Here is a 25,750-nt window from a genome sequence, read left to right on the forward strand (position 1 = left end):
GTTTTCTACTCCTCTCACCAAAGAAGATAATCTCTTTGAGTGCAGCAGTGTTCCCTGCCTGCTTGCAAGGGTGGTCAATGAGTGCACTTTAAAGAGTCATTACACGTCTTACTGTCAGAGGATTAGCTAAAATTTTTCAAATAGTCTCCAATGGGTCCTCTTGTAGCGCCGTAGTAGTGTCCTTACCCCTGACCAAGAGACTCAGGTCCAAGTCCCACTTGCTCCAGAGTTACGTAATAATACCTCTGCACTAGGTTGATTAGAAAAATAGTTCAATTAGCCCCCAGGCCACAAACACTTGGGATCGGGTTGTTTCAAATGATATGTGTTCACAGCTTCCCAGAACCTGCTTCAACAGCATTTATAACAGAGGTAGAGGACACATGTATCTAAAACAAGCCAACTAGTACATGTAGGGTGCAAATGCATTTCTTCAAATATTTCCCTTTTCATAGGAAAATGTTGTATGCACTTTCATTTGCAGTTACCAGTATGAAAGATCCTCCATAAACATTGTCACAAAAGAAAATAAATCAACAGTTTTCTAACTCGGGTTAGTTCCACTTTTGTCAGTCTCTTATCATGCATTGCACACGTGATCTTTAAATCACACGAGTCTCCTAATGATATGAATGTGTTGTTGTTGTTGTTAGCAGTTCATCTGGTCTCTGCTTGTTCCTGGTATCAAGTTCCTTCTCCCAGGGAGTGCTATTCCGGTAATGATTGTAGTTTCTATAGTAACTGTTGTTACTGATCAATTTCTGTTACTGCTGAAGGGTGGACCTTTGGAACTGACGGTTCTGCTGTATTGTGTAGGTGGTAAGATCACATCTTCTCGATCAGCTGCCTGCAGTGGAGGCAAAGCTTCAGTAATTGTGCACGGACATCCACTGTTATAAAATATCTGGTTGTTCACACTCACTACATACAATTAAGTTAACAATTCTGAATGTAGATCTCACATTGCCACATGCATTAACTCTTGTGGAGAGCATTCAGAGTTTGCAATTTGACTGACTCTCCAATGTTCAACACTGGCAAAGGCTTGGCAGCTTTATCAAAGTGAAATGTGGCTTCCTGTTGTTTTAGTTTCATTTTGTCACTAATATCTGATAGAACTTCCGGCTTCAGTAGTTTTATTTTAATAATTGGAAGAGTAGTTTGAGTGTGGCGTGAAATTAGTCTTTGGACTGGACTACTTTCCATGCTTTTTGAAGGTGTATTTCTTTATTCAAAGATGGTTTTATACAGGTCTGGCTGGATTTTCCCAATTTCTTTATCATCCTTTTGGCAATTTGTATTGCCTCAGCCTCTCTATTGGTGTCTGGGAACTATGGAGATTGTGCTTATGTTAAATTTCTGAATCCTTTTCAAGCAGCTGATTTCTTCGCCAGTGGATGTGGACCAGTCTCATTCATCACAAGGTCTGCAATGTAGGAATGACTTTCAGATATTCTTCAATTTCACTGGTAGTGAACTCCCAGTAGTGAGAATAGTGACAAGATAATTAATTCCTGTGAGAGTGAAGAGGTCAGTTCCAAGCTTCATCCACAGTTTGCCTGAGAATGTCATGTGTCACAAACAGCTCTTTAATCTGCTTAGCTTGGTATTCGTTTCAAGCACTACATTGGCTGACATGGTCCTTAATTAAGTTGTCAATGATTGCACTGGAGCACCTCCCTTGCCTTCTTCAGACTAGACTCAATTCTTTGATAGCTTCCAAGGATGTGCTTCAGTGTTTCTTTTTTCATCCTTTTAAAGCCATTACCCTTATTTTCTTTGTACAAGATGCCATTTTTGCCTGTTACTTCACCTCTGTATGCACAAGATACTCTTACAGCAGGTGTGTCTTTGATGTGTTCAAGCCATTTTTTCAATCACTACTTTCTGCTGCATTTGGAAAGTTGCATCCTTTACTGTGGTCCATTTGATTCAATATTTCTGCAGAGTTGATGACATCCACAGCAATGAGCTGTTGCTTCTCATTCAATCCAGGAGATTTCAAACTCTCTCTTAGCATCTTCCACTTTCTTCAAAGGGAGTGCTGCTCTTGATAGCATGTCTGCAAAGACACCTGTTTCTCTTGCTCGTACTTATAGAATCCCTAACACTGTAGAAGCAAGCCATTCAGTTCAACAAGTCCACACCGGATCTCTGACGAGTATCACCCCCACACCCTATCTTTGCAACCTTGCATTTACCATGGCTAATCCAACTAATCTGCACATTTTTGGACTGTGGGAGGAAACCAGAGCACCCGGAGGAAACTCACACATATAGAGAGAATGTGCAAACTCCACACACAGTTGTCCGAGGCCGGAACCAACCCTGGTCCCTGGCACTGAGGCAGTAGTGTTAACCACTGAGCCACTGTGCTGTATTTCATATGTAAATGAAGTAACGTTCTTTGCAAATTGAGAAAAATGCTTTGAACTGGCTTGTAATCAGGCTACATTGTCACCTTGTCTCTCCTAAACAGATACTGATTAAAATGCTCACAGACAATGATAACTGTAAGGCACCCTTTCTCTACCAGAGTGCAACATCTTTCAGTTTGCATTAATACCCTGGATGCAAATGCAACTTGATATTCTTGTTGCAAGTCTTCCAAGTCCTGTCTCACTGGCATCACCGTGCAAGTGGACTTGACATTATAGCTTATAGCACCTCAGCACTACTGCCGTCATCACTATCTATTCCATTATAATGGAAGTTGCTTCTTGTTCTTGCCCTCATACCACTGCATGTATACTACCGAGCAATGAGTTAGAGTAAAAGGTTCTAATGACAAATTAGCCAATAGCCATGGCAAATGGTTCATGAATCCAACTAATTGTTGCACTGCTTTCACATCTGTTGGATTCAGCACCTCTGCTATAGCCTTGACAGGATCTATGTGAGATAGCAAGAGCTGCAGATGTTGGAGTCAGAGATAGACACCACAACCATAGATATATTTCCCTCCCACCTTGATCTGCCTTTCTTAGGGACCACAGTCTCCACGACTCCCTCGTCCACTCCACACTCCCCACTAACCCCACCACCCGGCACCTTTCCCTGCTACTGCAGGAAGTGCTACACCTGCCCGTACACCTCCCCCCTCTCCTCCATTTAAGGCACAAAACAAACCTTTCACATTAGGCAGGCGTTCACTTGCACATCCGTCAACTTGGTCTACTGCATCCTCTGCTTCCGACGTGGCCTCCTCTACATTGGTGAGACCAAGCGGAGGCTTGAAGATTGTTTAGTAGAGGATCTGTGCTCTGTTCGTGACAAACTACTACACCTTCTGGTCGCGAACCATTTTAACTCCTCCTCCCACTTCCACTCTCTGGGTGACATGTCTATCTTGGGCCTCCTCTAGTATCACAATGACACCACCTGCAAATTGGTAGAGCAGTACCTCATATTCCACCTCAGGAACCTAAGCACAATGGCCTAAACATGGATTTCACCAGTTTTCAAATTTCCGCTCAGCTGGCCTCATCCCATGTCCAACATACCTGCCTCCTTGACATGACACAACCTGTCCATCTTCTCTCCCACCTATCCGCCCCAATCACCTAACTGAACAATCTCCTCCACTTCCTACTTGCACTCGCCTATCACCATCCCACCTACCTTCCCCACCCCTCCTCTCTCTATTTATTTCTGAGCTCCTTTCTCCCTCCCTATTTCTGAAGAAGCGTCCCAATCTGAAACGTCAACTTTCCTGCTCCTCTGATAATGTCTGGCCTGCTGTGTTCTTCTACCTCCACACTGTGTTATCTCAGGATACATGTGAAGTCCTTCTATTTCAGTACATAACCTACCTTCAGGCATCTTCAACTGAATCTTTTTCTTGTTCAGTTTCAGGTAAGCTCTTGCATTAAGTTCTGATTATGATTTGTAATGGCTTCTTCCAATATGTCTTCACATCCATATACTAGCAGATCATTTACAATAGCTTCCACTTTGGAAGGGTCATTGCCCCAGACTATGTACAGTGATACTCTTCTGGTGTGTCGGAAATACCAACAGCATGTTTAACTTTCTGAATGGCATCCAGAATGCAGTTAGAAAACTGATGCTTTTATCCAATTTCACTTGGCAATAACAATTCCTTGCATCAGGGATAAGAAAAGCCTTTGCCTTTGCAAGTTGTAGCAATACTTTTTCAAATGACTGGCATTTCTCCAGTAGCCATCTTTCTTGGATCGTTTTCTTGCTGTATAGAATGTGCTTGCATGTAAAGTGATTAAGTTTCTTGCAGTAAGAGCCCTCCTTCCCCGACGTTGAGCATGCTTAATTTTCTCTTCTATGATGTGTTCAACAATATTTGTATTCTGTCATTTGGCATTGCTAATTTTACTGGCCTTTCTGCAAACATTTTTCCTCTTTCCCAGTCTGTCATTCTCATTCAATCTGTGATGTCTCTTGGCATTGGGCACAAGTGATCTTGTGTCCCATTAATCCGATCTAGCTAATGATTAACAACCTCAGTCTTCCAGCACATGCTGTCAGTCTTCCAGAGAGTAGGCTTCCTCTCTCTCAACAGAAGTGCTCACATTGCAGGATCTTTGATGCCTAAGACAATCCTATCTCTGGTGAGGTCATCTTTCAGTTGTCCAAATACATAGGATTCAGCTAGCTGTATCAGGGCAGTCACATTCTGGCCAATAACTTTCCTCTCACCTTGAACTCTGATGTTGAACAATATCCTTCATAAGTGATATGGGGGTTCAAAACATGTATTTGGAATGTACAAAATCTCTCTTACCTGGCTTTTCTGCTCCTCAAATGAGTCGTGGCTGTTTAACAACTGGTAGCACTCTTTTGACAGCCCAGACAGCAACGTTTTAACTCTTATGTGCTTAGGTTTCTTAATTAATTTGGTTGCTATTTTACACTTTTGCTGCTGTGTGTGGGGAGGAAGAATCCAATTCTACCTCATATCTCCTTTCATTTCTTCAGCAGTATGGAGTAGATGATGCACAGCCATTTTGACTTATCCAGTAATTGAAAGTCATCTTTTCTTTTAAACTTCTTTGCTGTTTGATTCCGTAGCTCCCTTAAAGCTATGAAAAACCACATATATTCAACTGTCTATTTTGGAGGAGATCTGTAGCTCGGGTTGTGGGTGTTGAAGTTGGTTGGCTCGCTGAGCTGGTTTGTTGTTCCGATGACGTTTCGTTATCACACTGGGTAACATCATCAGTGCAGCCACCAATGAAGCATCGGTGTGTCTTCACACCTGGTTTTGCAACTCTGGAGTCCGTTGAGCTGGATTGCCTCACTTCCAGTTTTTCTTCGTAGTGGAGTGTATATGGGGTCAAGTTCTATGTGTTTATTGAGGGCTTTCTTTGTGGAGTACCAGGCTTCTAGGAATTCCCGTGCCTGTCGTTGCTTAGCTTGTCCCACGATTTTGGTGTTGTCCCAGTCGAATTGGTGATTCTCCTTATCCATGTGGATTGAGATGAGTGAGTTTTCGTCGTGTCTCTTTGTAGCCAGTTCATGTTCGTGTACCCTTGTTGTTAGTTTCCTTCCTGTTTGTCCAATGTAGTGTTTCTCTCAGTCTCTGCAGGGGATCTTTTGGATGACATTGGTCCTGTCCATGGTAACGAGTGGGTCTTTAGTTCAGGTGAACAGTTGTCGTAGGGTTGATGTGGGCTTGTGTATCACTCGGATGCCCAGCGGTCACAGGAGTCTTGTGGTTAGTTCCGATGTGTTCCTGATGTAGGGTAGTGTGATGAGTGTGTCAGAGTGTGTAGTATCTTCCTGATATTTCTGTAGGCATCTTCTGACCCAGTTTTTGGGATATCCATCATTCTTGAAAACCTGCAAGAGGTATTCTTCTTCCTCTTGGCGTAGTTCTGAGTTGTTGCAGTGTGTTGTTGCCCATTCAAATAGTGTTCGCACTCAGCTTCATTTGTTTGTGTTGGAGGAGGTGTTGAACAAACAGCTCCCATTCCTGGACGTCATGGTAGATCGCAAGACAAATGGGGAACTCCAAAAGAAAGTACACAGGAAAGCCACACACATGGACCAGGTACTGAACTTCAACAGTAACTATCCCAACACAGACAAATGAAGCTGCGTGCGAACACTATTTAAATGGACAACAACACACTGCAGCAACACAAGAGGAAGAAAAATATCTCTTGCAGGTTTTCAAGTATAATGGATATCCAAAAAGCTGGGTTAAAAGTTGCCTGCACGAACAACATCAGGAAGATACTACACGCCCCGACACACTCTTCACACTGCCCTACATCGGGAACGCATCGGAACTAACCACAAGACTCCTATGACCACTGGGCATCACGGTGGCACACAAGCCCACGTCAACCCTACGATAACTGCTCACCTGAACTAAAGACCCACTCGTTACCATGGACAGGACCAATGTCATCCATAAGATCCCCTGCAGAGACTGAGAGAAACACTACATTGGACAAACAGGAAGGAAACTAACAACGAGGGTACACGAACATGAACTGGCTACAAAGAGAAATGACGAAAACTCACTCATCTCAATCCACATGGATAAGGAGAACCATCAATTTAACTGGGACAACAATAAAATCCTGGGACAAGCTAAGCAGAGACAGGCACGGGAATTCCTAGAAGCCTGGAACTCCACGAAGAAAGCCCTCAATAAACACATAGAACTCAACCCCATATACACCCCACTATGAAGGAAAAGCGGAAGTGAGGCAATCCAGTATTCAACCGTTGCACTCTAACATTATTTTGTGCATGGCATGTGTTTAATGGCTTCCCAGACAAAGGCATTTACAGCTGAGATACAGACCACATAGTAAGCATACTCAGCTAGTATACTAATGGTCCAACTGCCTTTCTCTCAAGCTTGGTCAGCTGCTAGACCCAGCGTACTGGCGGCAGACTGGAGGAACTGGCACTTTGAGATAATCCCAACCTGCCAGACATTAGCAGCACCAGTAGAATGCCACATGTCGTAGATCCCCTTATGAGATCCACTGGTAATTGCTGATTTTTTTATTTGAAAGTCTAAATAGTTGAAGAATGATTAGCTCAATCTCAAGGCCTCTCATTGCCTGAGAAGGCAGATCTCTGCTTCTTCAGTACTAGAAGGTGTTGCATGGCCCTTTAGATTCAAGAGCTACCTACTGTCCTTAATTGGACATCAAGCCAGTTCTCTGACCATTAATTAACTGGCCAGTTTAGGAAATTATTCAGAACAGCTTTCCAATATTCACTTGTTCCAGCCTGCTTTCCTACCTATCTTTGTAGAGCCAGCAATGTAATTCATTTAGATAGTAAATAGTTGAGACCCTAACACTGTTTTCTGTTCATTAGCCAACACTCTGTCCAGGCTAACACAATACCTCCAAAAGCATGGGCTCTTCTCCTGTCCAGTAGCCTTTTTTTTGAGGCATCTTTTCACATGCCTCACCTTTTGGATATCCAATTGCAATTGTCTATTAGTTCCCTTTATATCTACCTTAATGGTTACATCTTCAAATAACTTGAATAAATTTGTCAGATAAAATTTCCCTTTCATTAAATGACATTGGCTCTACTCAACTGCATGGTGATTTTCTAAATGCCCTGCTACTATTTCCTTAATAGTAGATTCCAGCATTTTCACATTAGGCCAACTGACCTATAGACTTCCAGATTTCTCTCCCTTCCTTTCTTGAGTAGAATATCACATTTGTGATACAACAGAGGGCAATCAATTCAGTCCTTGGGATCGAATTGAATGAAATATCAAAAACTGCATTCATATAGTGCTTTCTTTACAGAATCGCAGAGTTGTTACAATGCAGGAGGTGGTAATGTGGCCCATCAAGTCTGCATGAGCTCTCTGAATGAACAATTCGTATAATGCAATTCTCTCATCTTCCTTCTGAAGAAGAGTCACTGGACTTGAAGTGCTACCTCTGTTTTCCCTTCAAGATGCTGCCAGACCTGATGAGTACCTTCAGCAATTTCTGTTTTATGTTTTTTCCTCCCATAATCCTGTGCTTTCTTCATTTTCAGATAACACTCTAATTTCCTTTTGTATTTTTGTCTCCGGAGCTACTACACATTCCAGCAGTGTAGTGAGGTCTGAACCACTTATAGTACAAACATTTTCTTTTGAACAACTCTGTTGCTTCTTTTGTCAATTGTTTTAAATCTGCATCCTCTCAGTCTCGGACTCCTCTTGACTTTGAACACCTATGAGATCTCCTATTAGCCTCCACTTTTCCAAAGATGATAGCTCCTATTTCCTTAACCAAGCTTCATAACTGAAACTCCTTATTCCTGAAACCACATTTGTGATTTTTCTTTCTGCACCTTTAGGGCAGTGCCCAATTAAAATATTTCCAGGTGCTTCACAGAAATACTAACCAACCAAATTTGACAAACAATTCACATGCAGAGATGTTAAGGCAAGGATCAAAAGGTGTTTTAAAAAAGCATCTTAAAGAAAGGGAAAGAGGTACGGAGATTTAGGGACAAAATTCCAGGTCTCAAGGCCACACTGCTGAAGGTACTGTTGCCTATCAGGGAGCAATCAAAATCAAGGATATGCACTAGGCAAGGATTGGAGTGCACAGATAATCCAGATGCTATGGGTCTAAAGTTTCAGCACTAAGGATGAGGACACAGATACATTTGAAAACAGGAATGAGAACTTTAAAATCAAGGCCATGAGCCAAGTGGGCAACTATGGTAGTGAACAGGACTTGATACAAGTTAGGGTGTGGGCAGCAAAGTTCTGTATGACAAAAATTTGGCCGAGAGAGCACTGGAATAGTTAAGTGGCAACAAACATGGATAAGCTGTAATAGTAGGTAAGATAGTGATAACATGGTGAAAGTAGGTAGGCTTCATAACGCAGAAGACACAAAAGCTTGCAAATGGTCTTCTCATTGTTTGATAGTTATCAGGAAGGGGAGGAAGTCAATGGTTAGAAAGAGATTATAGGGAGGACCATTCACTCCATCCTATATTAAATTGGAGAAAATTTATCTTCATATGCTATTAATTGTCAGACAAATAGCATGACAAATCAGAGGCAATGGTGGTGTCAAGAGAAGTAGTGATTATGTCATGAATATACATGTGGAATTCAACATATTTTTGAATCATTTTGTCTAAAGCCTCATGTAAATGAAAAAAAATGGGTTATGAATAGAAACTCCTGAAGAATGTCAAAAGAGAAGCCGTTGCAAATGATTCTTTACTTACAACTAGATTTAAATGGAAGCAAGTGGGAATAATTCCACCGAGCTGAGCAAAGGCGAGCAACATTGAAGGAAGCTTGTTCTATCAATTGCATCAAATTCTGTAGAAAGGTCAGGAAACAGGCTGAGGGATAGATCACCATCATCCCGGGATGTCATTTGTATTTGATCAGTTCAGTAGTATGGTGGGAAGAAACTTTATTGGAGAGGTTCAAACATGACTACTTTTTAAAAATCCATGATCATCCATCTTTCCCACAAGACTGCAACTGAAAAACTGAATTTCACAATTAAAAGCCTGAGACTATTATTTAGAATTACTCAGCTATTTACTTTCCAGGTTTTTAAAAACTCAAAGAACTTTATGGGTGGAATATTCTGCTTTACAGCCAAAGTTAAACAATGGGTGGAGAAGTAAGCATCACTTCCAGAGACGCAGTTTGGCTTTTCTCACGCAATTTTCAGCTTATTACATATGCAAGCATGAAGAACATGGTAAATTTTGTGGCTGCTGGGCAGTAAGTTAACAACTTCTTCCCTTAAGGGGTCATTAATTCTGGTGCTGTATTGAAAAGGGTAGCCAGGCAGCATTCATTCTCTGGAAGCCAGGAGAATCACTCAGACTTCTGCAGTGAGGAGCTAAATATTCTGGTCCTTCTATCTTCTGTTCAATATGACTTCCAACCACGGCATGACTTCTTTATAATGCCCAGTACAATCACGTGTCCCTCCCTTGGTCAGCCTCCATGTCCTGCGCAACTTAGATCACAGCGGCTTGAAGGCATGGCATTGGTTAATGTAATCCAAAGAAGACAAAGTAGCAGCAACTCATTCCAAAGTCCAGCAAGGACAGTATTGCATCTGCTGTGTGCCTCTTAAATGCAGACATGAATCTGGAGGCATGTACTGATTTCTTGTGGAGAAATTATTTGGGAAGGGGAATTTAATCCTGGCTAACTGGCCTTTCCCGATGTTGGGGATCTGATTTTTGCCTTCTCAGATTCCAGGGTCTGTACACAGTTCAAGTTTGTATATTTGACAGTGCAAGCAAGCAATTTTGAATCCCTGCCCGAACTGTTGTGATTGCTACCAGAACTGACACTTACGTGGCATGGAAGAAAGATGCCATTAAAACCTGGAACAGGTTATATAGAGGTCTAATTTTCCATCCTGCAAGACAAATATTTTATATTTCTCATTTGATCATTACACTCAGTGCAACTAACAAAATACAGACTCACTTTACATTAATATATTGTGGTTTATGTTAACAAATGCATTTTTTTGATTATGGGCTTGTAGATGAGCATAGTTTAATGTGGTGCTGTTAGATGTGGGTAAATGCATATCTTAGTGATGCAACATACATATAAATAAAAGCAAATTATTGTAGATGTTGGAAATCTGAAATAAAAACAGAAGGTAGTGGAAAATTCAGCAGATCGAGCAGCTTCTGCGAAGAAAGAAACAGTTAATGAGTTCATAACCAAGTAGCAATTTAGCAATGTGATTTATTTCACTGGATAGTTCCTGAATATTGAGTGCAAACTTTCATTCTTAGGGACACAACATACTTATGTTTTATATGCTTAAGGTATCTGAGAGTCACTAGTTTGGCCAACATTTATTTTCCATTCTTAACTGCCCTGGAGAAAATGAGGTGTCTGATGAGACATCTTCTTGAACTGCTGCAGGCCTTAGGGCGCAGGGATACTCACAGTGTGCTGTTAGGGAATTTCAGTATTCTGACCAAGTGCCAATGATGAAACAGTGATATAGGTTCAAGTCAGGCTGACATGATTTGAAAGAGAATCTCTGGGAGCTGGTATTCCCAACTTACTCAGGTCTGAAGACCTTATAATGTCAGTTGACTATGGCAAGATTTCAGGGTCCTAAAGATTGGACAAGACAGTCCCAGAGTTTAATCAAATAGGATCATCCATCACAGGGCTTTGTATTCTAGGGTTACATGAAGCAGGTTGGCACATATACCAATCCTCCAGTAACACAACTACCCTTCTAGATTACAATTGTGAATAACACTGGCTGTCAATCATTAACAGTGCCTGGGTGTATTGTTGACTTGCGTGGCTGAGCTACTGGATGACTTGAGTTTGCTTTACAGTACAGGGTTGACTTGGCTTTGAATTGTCATCAGAGTCTATCATCTTGAAGTTATCGGAGAAAGAAATTTACAGTAAATGACGGTAATTTCAGCACTACGGAGAATTAAATGAGAAGGAGAATTGATTGGTACTCACAAGAAAAAAAGACAAAGTTGAAAGGAATGAGCCATGCTTCCATCATCCTGCAGGTGACGTTTGAGCTGTAACAACTTATTACAACTATCATAACTGAACTAGTATCAAAATTATCCACCCCAAAGATCAACACAGGAGGATTGAACAAAATACACAAATGATTAAAAAAAGCTGTAAATAAAATGTTTAACCAGGTTTTTAATCAAATAAGGAATAATTAGGGAGGACTGAGGCGTGTATGTTTGATTGCCACTACACGATGAGATCAAATTAGACTGCTACAGCCATTGAAATGGGATAAACCAATACTAACCTGAGATAAAAATAATATAAGATAACATGATGTAGAGCTGCATGAACACAGCAGGCCAAGCAGCATCAGAGGAGCAGGAAAGCTGATATTTTGGGACCCTTCTTCAGAAATGGGGGAGGGGGAAGGGGATTCTGAAATAAATAGGGAGAGAGGAGGAGGCAGGCAGAAAATGGATAAAGGAGAAGATAGGTGGAGAGGAGACAGACAGATCTAAGAGGCAGGGTTGGAGCCAGTAAAGGTGAATGTAGATGGGGAGTTGAGGAGGGGATAGGTCGGTCCAGGGAGGATGGACAGGTCAGGGAGGTGGGATGAGGTTAGTGGGTAGGAGATGGGAGGTGGGGCTTGAGGTGGGAGGAATGGTTAGGGAGGCGGGAACGAGCTGGGCTGGTTTTGGGATGTGGCTGGGGAGGGGAGATTTTGAAACTTGTAAAGTCCACATTGATACCTTTGGGCTGCAGGGTTCCCAAGCGAAATACGAGATGCCGATCCTGCAGCTTTCGGGTATCATCATTGTGGCAATGCAGAAGGCCCAGGATGGACACGTTGTCCAAGGAGTGGGAGAGGAAGTTGAAATGGTTCGTGACTGGGAGGTGAAGTTGTTTGATGTGAACTGAGTGTAGGTGTTCTGCAAAGCCAGTCCCCAAGCCTCCGCTTGGATTCCCCGATGTAGAGGAGGCCACAATGGGAACAGCGGATATGATATACCACATTAACAGATACGTAGGTGAACATCTGCTTGATGTGGAAGATCTTCATAGGGCCTGGGATGGGGTTGAGGGGGGAGGTGTAGGGGCAGGTGTAGCACTTGCTCCAGTTGCAGGGAGAAGTGCCGGGGGTGGTGGGGCTGGAGGGAAGTGTGGAGTGGACAAGGGAGTCACGGAGAGAGTGGTCCCTCTGGAAAGCAAATAAGGGTGGGGAGGGAAAAATGTCTTTGGTAGTGGGGTCAGATTGCAGATGGCGGAAGTGTTGGAGGATCATGCACTGGATTTGGAGGTTGGTGGGGTGGTACGTGAGGATGAGCGGGATTCTGTTTTGGTCATTATTGCGGGTAAGGGGGGTGAAGGATGAGTTGCGGCAAATGCAAGAGACATGGTCTAGAGCATTTTCGACCACATTGGAGGGGAAGTTGCAGTCCTTGAAAAATGAGGACATCTGGGATGTCTGGGAGTGGAATGCCTCATCCTGGGAGCAGATGCGGCGGAGGCAAAGGAATTGGGAATAGGGGAATGGCCTTTTTGCAGGAAGGTGGGTGAGAGGAGGTGTATTTTAGGTAGCTGTGGGAGTTGGTAGGCTTGAAATGGATATCGGTTTCCAGGTGGATGCCAGAGATGGAGACAGAGGTCCAGGAAGGAGAGAGAGGTATCAGAAATGATCCGGGTGAACTTAAGGTTGCGGTGGAAGGAGGTAGTGAGGTAGATGATCTCTTCGAACTCCTCGTGGGAGCACGAGTTGGCGCTGATACAGACATCGTTAGTGAAGTGGATGAAGACAGACAGGTCAAAGAGGCGGGAGTGGAGCTAGTAAAGGTGAGTGTAGGTGGGGAGTTAAGGGTTGGGAATGAGTCAGTCCAGGGAGGATGGACAGGACAAGGGGGCAGGATGAGGTTGGTAGGTAGGAGATGGGGGTGGGGCTTGAAGTGGGAGGAAGGACAGGTTAGGGAGGCGGGGACAAGCTGGGCTGTTTTTGGGATGCGGTCGGGCAAGGGGAGATTTTAAAGCTTGTCAAGTCCACATTGATACGATTGGGCTGTAGGGTTCCTGCAACCTTCGGGTGGCATTGTTGTGGCACTGCAGGAGGCCCAGGATGGGCATGTTGTCTAAGGAGTGGGAGGGGGAGTTGAAATGGTTCACGACTGAGAGGTGCAGTTGTTTGTTGCGAACTGAGCACAGGTGCTCCACAAAGCAGTCCCCTAGAAGCCTTTCCTGTTCAACTTTTACTCGTTAACTGTACCTACACATTTCTGTTGGTCTGAATAAACCTTATTTGAATAGCTTACAACATATTAAACCGTTCTTTAAAAAAGGTGACCAATGCTGAATATATCTCTCCAGATAGGGTCTCACCAATATGCTGCATAACTGAAGCATTACATCCCTACAGTTGTATTCAATTCTTATTGCAATAAATATTAATATTCTGCTAGTTTCCTAATTAATGGCTGTATCTGCATATTAGCTTTCTGCTTTTCAAGCACGAGGACACCCAGTTCCCTGTGGCCTCGAAGGTCTGCTTTAGATAATATGCTTCTTTTTATTCTCCCTGCCAAAACAGACAATTTCACATTCTCTCACATTGTACTCCAATTTTCCACATCCTTGCTCAGTCGCTTGAAATATCAATATTTTTGAAGCCTCTTTATGATCTTGTAATAACTTACTTTACTATCTATCTTTGTGTCATCAGCAAATTTAGCAACCTTATCTTGCATCCCTTCATCCAAATTATTTATATAAACTGTAAACAACTGAATTTTCAGCACTGGTTCCTGTAGCATGCCACACATTAAATCTTGCAAATTCATCTCAGTCTTCAATAGCTGAGACCCGATGTTTTAAGACAGGTAACAAGACTTCAGATGGTAAGGACATGCCATTTCTTAGCTGATGGGTAATTGGAGAATTAATAGCAGCTTCTGTAAGTTTGGCAAAATGAAATTCTAAATGCAAATATTACAATTGAATGCACAAGATGCTCTCCTCCTGGAAACATCTCTGGAAAGAAGCAAATTCTATATAAAGTCAGACAACAGTATCCAAATGTACATCATCTATGTACATGGTAATCTGTAACTGCAATTTTATCCACGGCTTTCGTGTGCATTGTGTAATATTTTCTTTTATATCAGTAGCATGTTTTCATTCTTTGCAGAAACTCATGATGTTGCTCTGAGTCCAATTCAACCAAACCCATCAGCTGCATGCACTATTTTAAGCATAGCCTGCAGCTGTCATCACTTTTAGAGAAAATGATAAGTCCCATCATGTCGCTCAAGTCAACTGACATCACAACATGTTTAGTAACCCAACCCACCCTCCTGACTTTGAGTTGCTTCATAAAACTATTTCACCATGCAAAAACAAATTCTCATCAGAGTACAAAATGATCTTAATCTATATTTTCCAGCATACTGCTGACATTAACAGGAAAATATCTTGTGAAATTTAGCTGTGCAACAACTGTCCAGGTTATTGATTATGGAGTAAGGCATATTGGACTGTGATTTCCTCCTACCTCGTCTCTCCTATTTTGGACTTCTCTTTGGTATTTTATAGTCCTGGAAGTGATAACAGACTGATGAACTGGTAGACAGATATGTCAATGCCACTCTACTAATCAGGAGATGGGAATCACAATGAGTTATACCTTAATATTCCCCCACGTTTAAAAGAGGTTGGGGGTGGTGGTTAATGGCAAGTCGCTTGACCCGATGATGCACATGAGTGTTTGGGGAATTGCAAATCCAAATCCTAACTCTCCGTGGACACTACATCAGTAAACGTGTCACGCCATTTGGTACATCTTTTTAAAGGAAAGACAGCATGATATTTCCCCTGCAAAATGTTAACAAACAAAATTTGACCTTCATATACATGATATTTCATGATCGATCATCCTAACAAGGGATGCCAAAATGCCAGATATTAATTTACCTTATCAGTTAAAGAATGCATTCACATCTACGAACCGAATTTTCAGTCACTATAACTCCTATTGTTATCAAATGTCACAAAACCCATCAAAAACCCGAGAATGGAATGCCATATGGAAGCATCACAATGTTTAAAGATTAAGACCTTTTAAGAAGTCTGATGTAACATTGAAAAATAAATAATACTTTTTGTATTCATCGTGCTGTGGGTGTCAGATCAAGTTTAGTATGCTTTGGAAAAATTTTGGACGTACTATTCATTTTGCACCATATCCAACAATATGTCTTTACTGTCAGACTAGCATTCCCTCTTGCAGCTACATACGATTCTCCCTCCCATGTCAGTTGTCTGAAATAAGACTGAAAATATGTTCCTATTCGTAGCCTAATTATGGCATTTTTATCAAGGGTGTTGCAACTTACAGTGGGCATGAGTGATGGTGCTCAAACATATTTAATGCAAAACACAGGATCAGAGAGATAGTTGACTTTTTAACTCCAAATGTTTGTATGAACACAGGTCCTCCCTTTCAAACGGTTATATTTTACGATTTTCATTATCTCACCTAATCAGGGATGAAACATCACAGGCTAATTTCACACAAAGGTATCCAATAGGTTGAATGCATTTTGAGAGGGAAAACTTACGGAAACTGTGCCACCAGCCAGCCAGTCAGAAAGGCCCAGAAAAACTATCCATAACCTGAGAGTTTTTATGAGTGGAATACACACCTCTAATAAGTAATTAACAAGCGGCACCCTTTTCAAAAAAAAACTTCAACGTTGCTCTTAAATAAAACTCAGTCAGAAGGATACTAATGTTGTAATAATTATGGCAAGAAGGTCGATACAGCAGCATTTTAAAACTTCAACATAAGTCCAAGTTTTTGCTGTTCTTCACATACAATATCCCAATCTGTGTTCCTTTCCAAGAAGAGCACAAACATTCTTATTTTTAATTAGAGGTGAATATAGTATAGTAAATGCATAAAAAGGCGAAACTCACCATCTTTGATTATAACCTTCATAATGCGAATAGATCCATTGCGGGCCTTTGCAAAGAAGTCCTTCAGTTCCCTGGTAGCTAGGAGAACCAGAAACATGTTGATTAAACAAAATCCCACAAACTACTCCTTCCAGCAAAACGTGACAACCAATTTAAGCTTTTCAGAGACTATTTTGCCACGTCAAGCTGTGTTGTGGAAACTGAAGTACACAGTAGAGCACTGATGTTCTGTAAGACTCCAGTATTAGATACAGAGTGTGTGCATGTGATCAGGAGAACCTGATACACCGTGGGTGAACATAATCCCCAAATTTAGCTGGGAATGGCAAGGCCAATGGAAGAGCTCAAGAGATCACACATAACATATATAATTTACATAGCCGTACAGCATGCAGCTCACTCAGTCTATGGTCTTTTATTCAACTAAATTAATATAAACACAGCAAACCTATTTCTTCAGCTGTACCAACTCTAACAACCCATGCCAAATGTAACAATTTGCATTTAAATAGCACCTTCTGTGGAGAAAAATATTTCCATGATGTTTCACAGAGGGATAATGAGATGAAAATTGACACCGAGACAAACGGATACAATGGGAAATGCAAAAAGCTTAATCAAGGAGGTGTCTTTACAGGTAAGTTTGTAAATAAAGGAAAAGGAAGCAATGAGTCAGTTTTAGGGAGGGATTTTCAAAACCTAAACCCAGATTACATGAGGAATGGCCCTTAATGATCAAAAGAAGTTTTGGAATACACAATAGGTCAGAGTTAAAGGCATGCAAAACTCTTAAAAGGGGTATGGGACTGAAAACAATAATAAAAGTTGAGAGATTGGGACACAAGTGATCTGAACATGGGGATGAATGTTTCAAATTAAGGGACTGTGAATCAATACAGGTCTGCAAGCATATCAAGGCTGAATAGGACATGGTGTAGGTTATGATATGGTCAGCAAAGTCTTGGATGAGTTGAAGTTATTGGATGTCGGAAGATTTGAAACTGACAGAGTGCATTGGATAATTTAAACTACGTTTTGAAACAGGAATGTGAACATGCAGAAGCAAAATACTATACATGCTGGAAAGCTGAAATAAAAATAAAAGATACTTGAAAACTACATTAGATAAATCTGTTTCTTTCCACAGATAAGTGGAACATAAGTCCAAGTCATCAGAGCACCTTCTGTCAGTTTTTAATAAAGGTATCAATCTGAAACACAACCTTGTTTCTCTACACAAATGTTGTTTGACCTGCTGAGTTTTTCCAGCATTTTCTGTTCTTATTTTGTCATCTCTAACACTAATTGACACTTTATTTGTCCTCTTTCCAAGATGTCTTGGAAGTTTTGACTGAATTTCCACTTACTGATATATGGATAGAAATATGTATTGATTACTTTTCTAGCCATGAACATAAGAAATTGGAGCAGAAGACTAAAACTCCTGTCATTCAATATAATTATGCTCAACTTTGGGTTTCAACTCCTCTTCCCACCTGGCCCCTATTTCCCTTGATTCTGTGAGAGAACAAAATCCATCCATTTACATATCGAGTCTCTCTGATCATGAACATTTACATGTTCCATGCTTAAAATGAAAACAAAAAACAGAAGCAACACATAGATGGTCAGAGATAATGGGAAATGCAGATGCTGGAGAATCCAAGATAACAAAGTGTGGGGCTGGATGAACACAGCAGGCCAAGCAGCATCTTAGGAACGCAAAAGATGATGTTTCGGGCCTAGACCCTTCATCAGAAAAGGGGGATGGGGAGAGGATTCAGAAATAAATAGGGAGAGAGGGGGAGGCAGACTGAAGATAGTTAGAGGAGAAGACAGGTGCAGAGGAGAGTATGGGTGGGGAGGTAGGGAGGGGATAGGTCAGTCTGGGGAGGACGGACAGGTCAAGGGGGCAGGATAAGTTTAGTAGTTAGGAAATGGAGGTGTGGCCTGAGGTGGGAGGATGAGATAGGTGAGAGGAAGAACAGGTTAGGCAGGCGGGGACGAGCAGGGCTGGTTTTGGGATGCAGTGAGGGGAGGGAAGATTTTGAAGCTGGTGAAATCCACATTGATACCATTGGGCTGCAGGGTTCCCAAGCGGAATATGAGTTGCTGTTCCTGCAACCTACGGGTGGCATCATTATGGCACTGCAGGAGGCCCAGAATGGGCATGTCATCTAAGGAACAGGAGGGGTGTTGAAATGGTTCGCGACTGTGAGGTGCAGTTGTTTATTGCGAACTGAGCGTGGGTGTTCTACAAAGCGGTCCCCAAACCTCCGCTTGGCACTCTCTCCGCGACTCTCTTGTTCGCTCCACACTCCCCTCCAACCCCACCACACCCGGCACTTTCCCCTGCAACCGCAGGAAGTGATACACCTGCCCCCACACTACCTCCCTCACCCCCCATCCCAGGGCCCAAGATGACCTTCCACATCAAGCAGATGTTCACAAGCACATCCGCCAATGTGGTATACTTCATCCGCTGCAATCCAGAAGCATCATTCAAACTCTGCCCATCATCCCCATGCACCCCTGGAATTGTTTGACACCAAGGGAAAAAAGAGGCATCATGCCATTATGATGCCTCCCAAGAAGTTCAGAAGGCTGCCTGGGAGACTAGGGAATGCAACAAAATGTGTATCTTTGAATGACAAATTGTCTGTTTAATGAGGTCCCTCATGGATACCACAAACTGTCCTAGAGATGATGGGAATAAGGAAGGCTGATGTGCATCAGCTTTTGTGTTCTTAAGATGCTGCTTGGCCTGCTGTGTTCATCCAGCCCCACACTTTGTTATCTTGGATTCTCCAGCATCTGCATTTCCCATTATGTCTGACCATCTATGTGTTGCTTCTGTTTTTTGTTTTCATTTTAAGCATGGAACTTGTAAATGTTCATGATCAGAGAGACTCGGTATGTAAATGGATGGATTTCGTTCTCTCACAGAATCAAGGGAAATAGGGGCCAGGTGGGAAGAGGAGTTGAAACCCAAAGTTGAGCATAATTATATTGAATGACAGGATTTTTAGTCTTCTGCTCCAATTTCTTATGTTCATGGCCAGAAAAGTAATCAATCTGTCACCCACAAACCAGTCCTAGAGATGATGGGAATAAGGAAGGAAACAGTGAAAATTAAAGGAACCAGGGAATAATGCTTAATAAAAAAAGTTCATTGGATAGTGGGTGCACACCAACAGAAATTGTTGCCTGTAGTAACAATTGAGCTGGTCATTGAGGGACTGAAATCTCTTCCTGTTCAGGGATCTGGCTAGATGATACAATGGAATTCCGAGAGCTACGTTTTTGTGTTCAGTAGTTCCTTGTATCTAAATGAACCCAGCAGGCCCTTGACCCCCTTGCCTTTGGCACTCTGATTGTCTATTCTGCCTTACAGTTTTCTTCCTCTATTCCTCAAGATACTTCTAGTGCCCCAACAAACAAACCCTTAATTTCCTCTCTGATGAAGGGTCTAGGCCCGAAACGTCAGCTTTTGTGCTCTTGAGATGCTGCTTGGCCTGCTGTGTTCATCCAGCCTCACACTTTGTTATCTTGGATTCTCCAGCATCTACAGTTCCCATTATCTCTGACCTTAATTTCCATTTCCTTCTATTCCAAACAACAAGCATGACTGCATATGACTGAGCCTTCTCATGACCTGATAAACCCAATCAGCCTTCATTCTTACTCAAAGTGTTTTCACATGATTTTGAAGGATCCTCCATGCTTTCCCAGTCCCTCAAGCAGCACCTCCACATCATTCACCCAAACCTCTAGTTGCCAGCTGACCACATCCTTTACAGTTTCATCTCTCCTTGCCTCCACCAGCTTCAGCGCAGTGTCATGCATGTTTCTTCCCTTCAGAACTAGTCACCTTTCAGAATCTCCATGATAGCCTGATCCATTTCGCAGTTACCCCTTCACTTTTCTACAAATGATTTCTATGCAATGCAGAAAAAAGCAAAATCTGTCATTTTGTGTTATCCCTTTTCACTGACCAAGGTTCTGAACAGTCCCATCAGGTGAACAGAGATTTATTTGCACCACTTTCAATTTTATGTACAATATTCGTAGTTGTCTGCTTAACATGAGAGGTCAGATCAAATGCACTGGATAAATGTTTTACAGAACAACTCTACTTAACCAACACTGAGCTTTGACTCACTTTTTAATCTTATTTCTTTTCTTTGTTCCCAACTCATACCTTTCTGCCCTTGGTCAGCTGCAGTGTTCAATGAAAATCAATATAAGGTCATGGAACACTACCTCGTGTTGCGAATTAGTCCCTCAGTCTTCTGGACTCAACACCGCATTCAGCAATTTCTTTACTTTGCTTTTGAACTACAGCTATTGAGATCCTTGCATTTACATGTCCAAAAGACACATCTATTGTTTTTTAACTTGTTCTATTACCTTTTTCTTTGTTCTTGAATCATGAAACCTTTTGTCATTTAATCTCATCTTTCCATCACTCCATCTAAGACCTCCCCCTTTGTTCTTCGACCCCCTTTCACATGTTCAAAGCCCGTCACATTTTGGTTAGCAAGAAAGTTTTATGCTCTATTTTGGAAGATGACAATATAAGTCCTTGAAGTATCATAGAGAGATAGTAAGAACTGCTGATGCTAGAAATAACAGAGATAACACAGTGTAGAGCTGGAGGAACACAGCAGGCCAGGCAGCATCAGAGGAGCAGGAAAATTGTTGTTTCGGGTCAGAAGAAGGGCCCCTACCCAAAATGTCAGCTTTTCTGCTCCTCTGATGCTGCCTGGCCTGCTGTGTTCCTCCAGCTCCAGACTGTGTTATCTCTGAATCCAGCAGCAGCAGTTCTTATTAACCCCAAATGTAATGTGCATGCACTGCTGCATTCACAGGAGACAGTTGCCACCAATTTTCAGAGCACAGCTCCTTCATCAGTTAAAGTGACACTTCACTTAATGAAGGAGCAGCACTCCCAAAGCTTGATTTCAAATAAACCTGCTGGACTATGACCCAATGTTGTGTGACATCTGACCTTATCCAGCCAGCTGAAAACCGGCCCCTCTACATCACAGGGAATATCGGTTTACGTTTAAGATGGAAAGGAAATGCGAGAGACGGTTCTTTTTCCACTGAGGACGCTAAGTGCCTGGAATGCACTGTCAGGATAGCAACATGTAAGCGGCATCTTGACAAATACATCAATAGGCAGAGAATACAGGGATATGGACTGTGCAGAGGTGAGAGGTTTTTGGTTTAGAAAAACATCATATGTCAGCAAAGACTTGGTGGGCAGAAGGACTGCTCCTGTGATGTGCTGTTCTTTGCTTTTCTTTGTTCAAACTTGGGTTATTATTGCTAGAGTATCGGAGGCTGACGGGCCATCTGATTGCAGTGCACAAAATTATCAAAGGCATGGGGGATAGGGTAGATAGTCAGACTCTTTTCCATTGGGTGGAAATGTCAAATATAAGGGACATAGGATTAAGGTCATGGGAAAAGTTTAAAAGAGATGTGCGAGGAAAGTTTCTGCTTTACTCAGAGTGCCGAGAGAGGTGGAAGCAAATACATTAGCCAAGTTTATGAGGCATTTGACATGAACAGGCAGGGATTAGAAGGATACAGACCATATGCAAGCAGATGAGATTAAATTAGAATGGCACCATTGTTGGCACAGACATGGGCCAAACGGCCTGTACTTGTGCTGTACTATACTGATTTATATGTTCTCTGACCTGTTGGGATAGGAAAACTTTTACCTTTTATACAAAACATCATATATACAAAATATTTTGTTTTTTTGTTGTGCAAGTGTGTATAGTTTTTTGGAAAAAGGGGATAAAATTGTAAATCCAGATTACAGTTTAGACGTTAACCGGTGTCAGTCACTTGATTTCAAGAACGAGTTTTGTTTCATAATGAATAGGTTACGGTTTATTAAAGAAGGCTGGTCAAAGTGCATTTTATTCTGGATAATGATATAAAAGGTGATCAAAGCCATTTTGGTGAATAAATACTAATGATGTGACTGCTGGATTAGTGGGTCTTCACTACCAGCATATTGCTCGTCACCATCATAACAAATCTAAATAAGGGAAATATACAACTCCAAGGTCACAGAATGTAGTTTACACTATGCAAGGCAAAAAATGAGGCCAGGATTAAAGTGCTTGAATTTTGGAATCATTGCATGGAGAAAAGCAACATTAAAATAACTCCAAGCCTACACAAATTGAATGACCATTGGGTCAAACTTAAAGACAGCCTTAAATGTGACACCAAGCAATATACAATGTACAGATGTACAGAAGTGCTTTCTGCCCGTGGATAATAAAGAGCTGGATTCACTATGCTTTCTCTAATTTTCCTGCCGTGTCATGAGACTGGCAAATCATAAAAGGGCATGAGAACTTCCTTGATATAGCCACCAACGGCATGTTCAAGATCAAGTTCCAACGAAAGCAGATTTTTAGGGTCCAAATGTAAGCAAATAATCCTCAGCTGTAAGATGGAGCTACTAAGGCTTTGATGCTGTTCACTACGATGTACCTCTGTGAAAAAGAATTTTTATTGATCACAGAAATTGAACCCCTTTCTCCAAACTTCATGCTTCATCTTCACAGTAATAGTAAATAACAAGTAGATATTATATCAGCAATAAATATTGGGCTATATTAACGATAAAGTTATTCCTTGGGTAAACATCCGGTCATAGCTTGATTTATTTTAGGATATTATAAACTGGTTATGCTACAGCATTCATTCATTAACTGGGTGTGCTTATATTGTTTGTATTTGAACCATGGGACAAATCTAGACTAATGTGAATTAAACAATAAAAGGGCACACATTACTGACCCAAAATTCTGGAACTGTAAGGACTTTGGACAATAGAATAGAAATTAGTTCACCGTTATCCAAGCTTGCCAGGGAATAGAAGGCACTTGTCAACCTCCTTCTCTGTGAGCATTTTTTGGATGCCTCCGAAGGCTCTTAATTAATCTGATTTAGTCAACAGTGGGACTAAGATCTGCAGAACAACACATTCATACAATAGGCATCTGATTAGCTCATTTATTTCTAATACTGTCACAACCTCTGCATCCACAAACTCTTCAAGGCATTAATGTATCATTTCTTAATATGGAATATAGCAGATTATGATTATTCGTAACCCAGGAGAGTGACATTTGGAGCACTTGTGAACTGCAGACGCCTTATTATCTCCATAAGGCCATATGTTGTAGGAGCAGAACTAGGCCATTTGGCCCATCGAGTCCATTGTGTAATTTGATTTCTTAATTCCATTCTCCTGTCTTCTCCCTGTAACCCTTGATCCCTTACCAATTAAGAACCCATCTAACTCTGTCTCAAATACAATCAATGACTTGGCCTCCACAGCCCTCTGCAGCAATGAGTTCCACAGAATAACCACTCTCTGGCTGACGAAAATCCTCTTCATCTCAGTTTCAAAAGGTCATCCCTTCATTCTGAGACTGTGCCCTCAGATCCTAGTCTCTTCTACCAGTGGAAACATCTATCCCACATCCACTCTATCTAGGCCTCGCAGTATTCTGTAAGTTTCAGTCAGATTTCCACCTCTTCCTTCTAAACTCCACTGAGTGCAGACCTAGAATCCTCAACCACTTCTCATATGGCAAGCCCTTCATCCTGGGATCATTCTTATAAACTTCTTCTGAAGACCTCCAATGCCAGCACATTCTGCCTTAGATTTGGGGCCCAAAGCTGCTCACAATATTACTTTAGTCCTCTTGAAATGAATGCCAACATTGTATTTGTCTTCCCTACTGTCGACAGAACCTGAATGTTAACCTGAACAGAATCCTGAACAAGAACTGTCAAGTCTCTTTGTGCTTCTGATTTCCGAAACCTTTCCCTCCTCAGAAAAATAGTCTACGCCTCTTTTCTTCCTCCCAAAATGCATAACCTCACACTTCACCACAGTGAATTTGGTCTGCCCACTTTCCTAGCCCATTCAAGTGCTCTTACAGTCTCCCTGCTTCCTCAACATTTCCTGTCCCTCCACCTATCGTTCTGTCATCTGCAACAATGTCTTCAGTTTCTTCAGCCACATCATTTTTAATGGAATTTCCAACATCAAAATTCTTAGTTTGAAAATTTCACCAGTCTGGAATTCAGAGAAGCTGCTGCATTGGCAGCTTTAAATGCATAATACAACTCTCCTCCCACAATTGTGGAGTGGCAGCTATTGCAAATGAACTTCCACAAAGCAAATATCCAGTATCAATCCCTACTTGTAATATTGTTTTCGTTCAAATGTTTCATTACCATGCTAGGTGACATCACGAGTGCAGCCTCCGATGAAGCGATGTTATTCTACTCCGCTTGGGATTTGTACTTCTAGTCTGTTATGGTGAATAGTGTCATTTCCGGTTTTGATCTGCATGGGTTTGTATATGGGGTCCAATTCTATATGCTTGTTGATTGCATCACAGGTGGAGAACCATGCCTCTAGGAATTCCTATGTGTCTATGTTTGGCTTGGTCTACTATGGTTACCTTGTCCCAGTTAAGCTGATAGCCTTCATTGTCAGGAACAATATAACCATTGTAGCCCAAGTCAAACATAGACATGCACAGGAATTTCTGGAGGCATTGTTCTCCACCCATAATGCAATCAACAAACATACAGAATTGGACTCAAATACAATCCCTTACAGATCAAAACTGGAAATGACACTACTCACTGTAACCGACCAGACAGTATAAATTCCAAGCGGAGTAGAATAACAGCGCTTCATCGGACACTCCATTCATGATGTCACCTAGCATGGTAATGAAACATCTGAAACAGAACAAGCCAGCTCGGCCAACAAGTCAATAACCTCACCCACAACCCGAGCTACAGGTCTTTTGCCAAAACTTTTGTGGACCATATGCTTACCTTACAAAGCTTTGAAAATTATACCATACATTCCAAGAGCTTATTTATAGCACAAACAGGCAAAGTTTTTTTTCTGTCAACTGTTACATGTAGAGTGGGCTTGTTTTCACTGCAGGTTGCAAGAGGCTTGACAATAATCGCTTCACTTCATGCAGTGTTATTTACCCCATCATGTCACAGTTTTGAATTGGAGACCAACCTTCTGTGATATAAACTTCAAAACTTTAATAACTGCTCATAGATTGAAAAAAAATCAACAAAAGATAAACTTACATATGGAAAGCAGCAGCAATAACTGTTTAGAGTAAACTATTAAATGACAAGGACAAACCTATATGGGAATTGAGAGTAATCAGCCCTATCTGGCGAAAAGAGGGAAATGAGATTATATAAACAAAATAATGTTTTTTGACGCCTGCT

General features: G+C 41.6%; 1 protein-coding gene across 4 annotated transcripts in view; it reads right to left on the minus strand.

Annotated features, from left to right (window-relative positions):
* Window positions 1-25,750, minus strand: part of LOC125460291 (twinfilin-2) — a 117,691-nt gene that overhangs the window by 74,015 nt on the left and 17,926 nt on the right. For all 4 annotated transcript variants that reach the window (XM_048547604.2, XM_048547603.2, XM_059649767.1 and 1 more), the window contains exon 2: window positions 16,430-16,507. In XM_048547604.2, coding sequence (XP_048403561.2) covers window positions 16,430-16,507 — 78 coding nt within the window. The remainder of the gene's footprint in view (window positions 1-16,429; window positions 16,508-25,750) is intronic.

This window comes from Stegostoma tigrinum, chromosome 11 (genome assembly GCF_030684315.1).
Source record: "Stegostoma tigrinum isolate sSteTig4 chromosome 11, sSteTig4.hap1, whole genome shotgun sequence".
Lineage (NCBI taxonomy): Eukaryota > Metazoa > Chordata > Chondrichthyes > Orectolobiformes > Stegostomatidae > Stegostoma > Stegostoma tigrinum.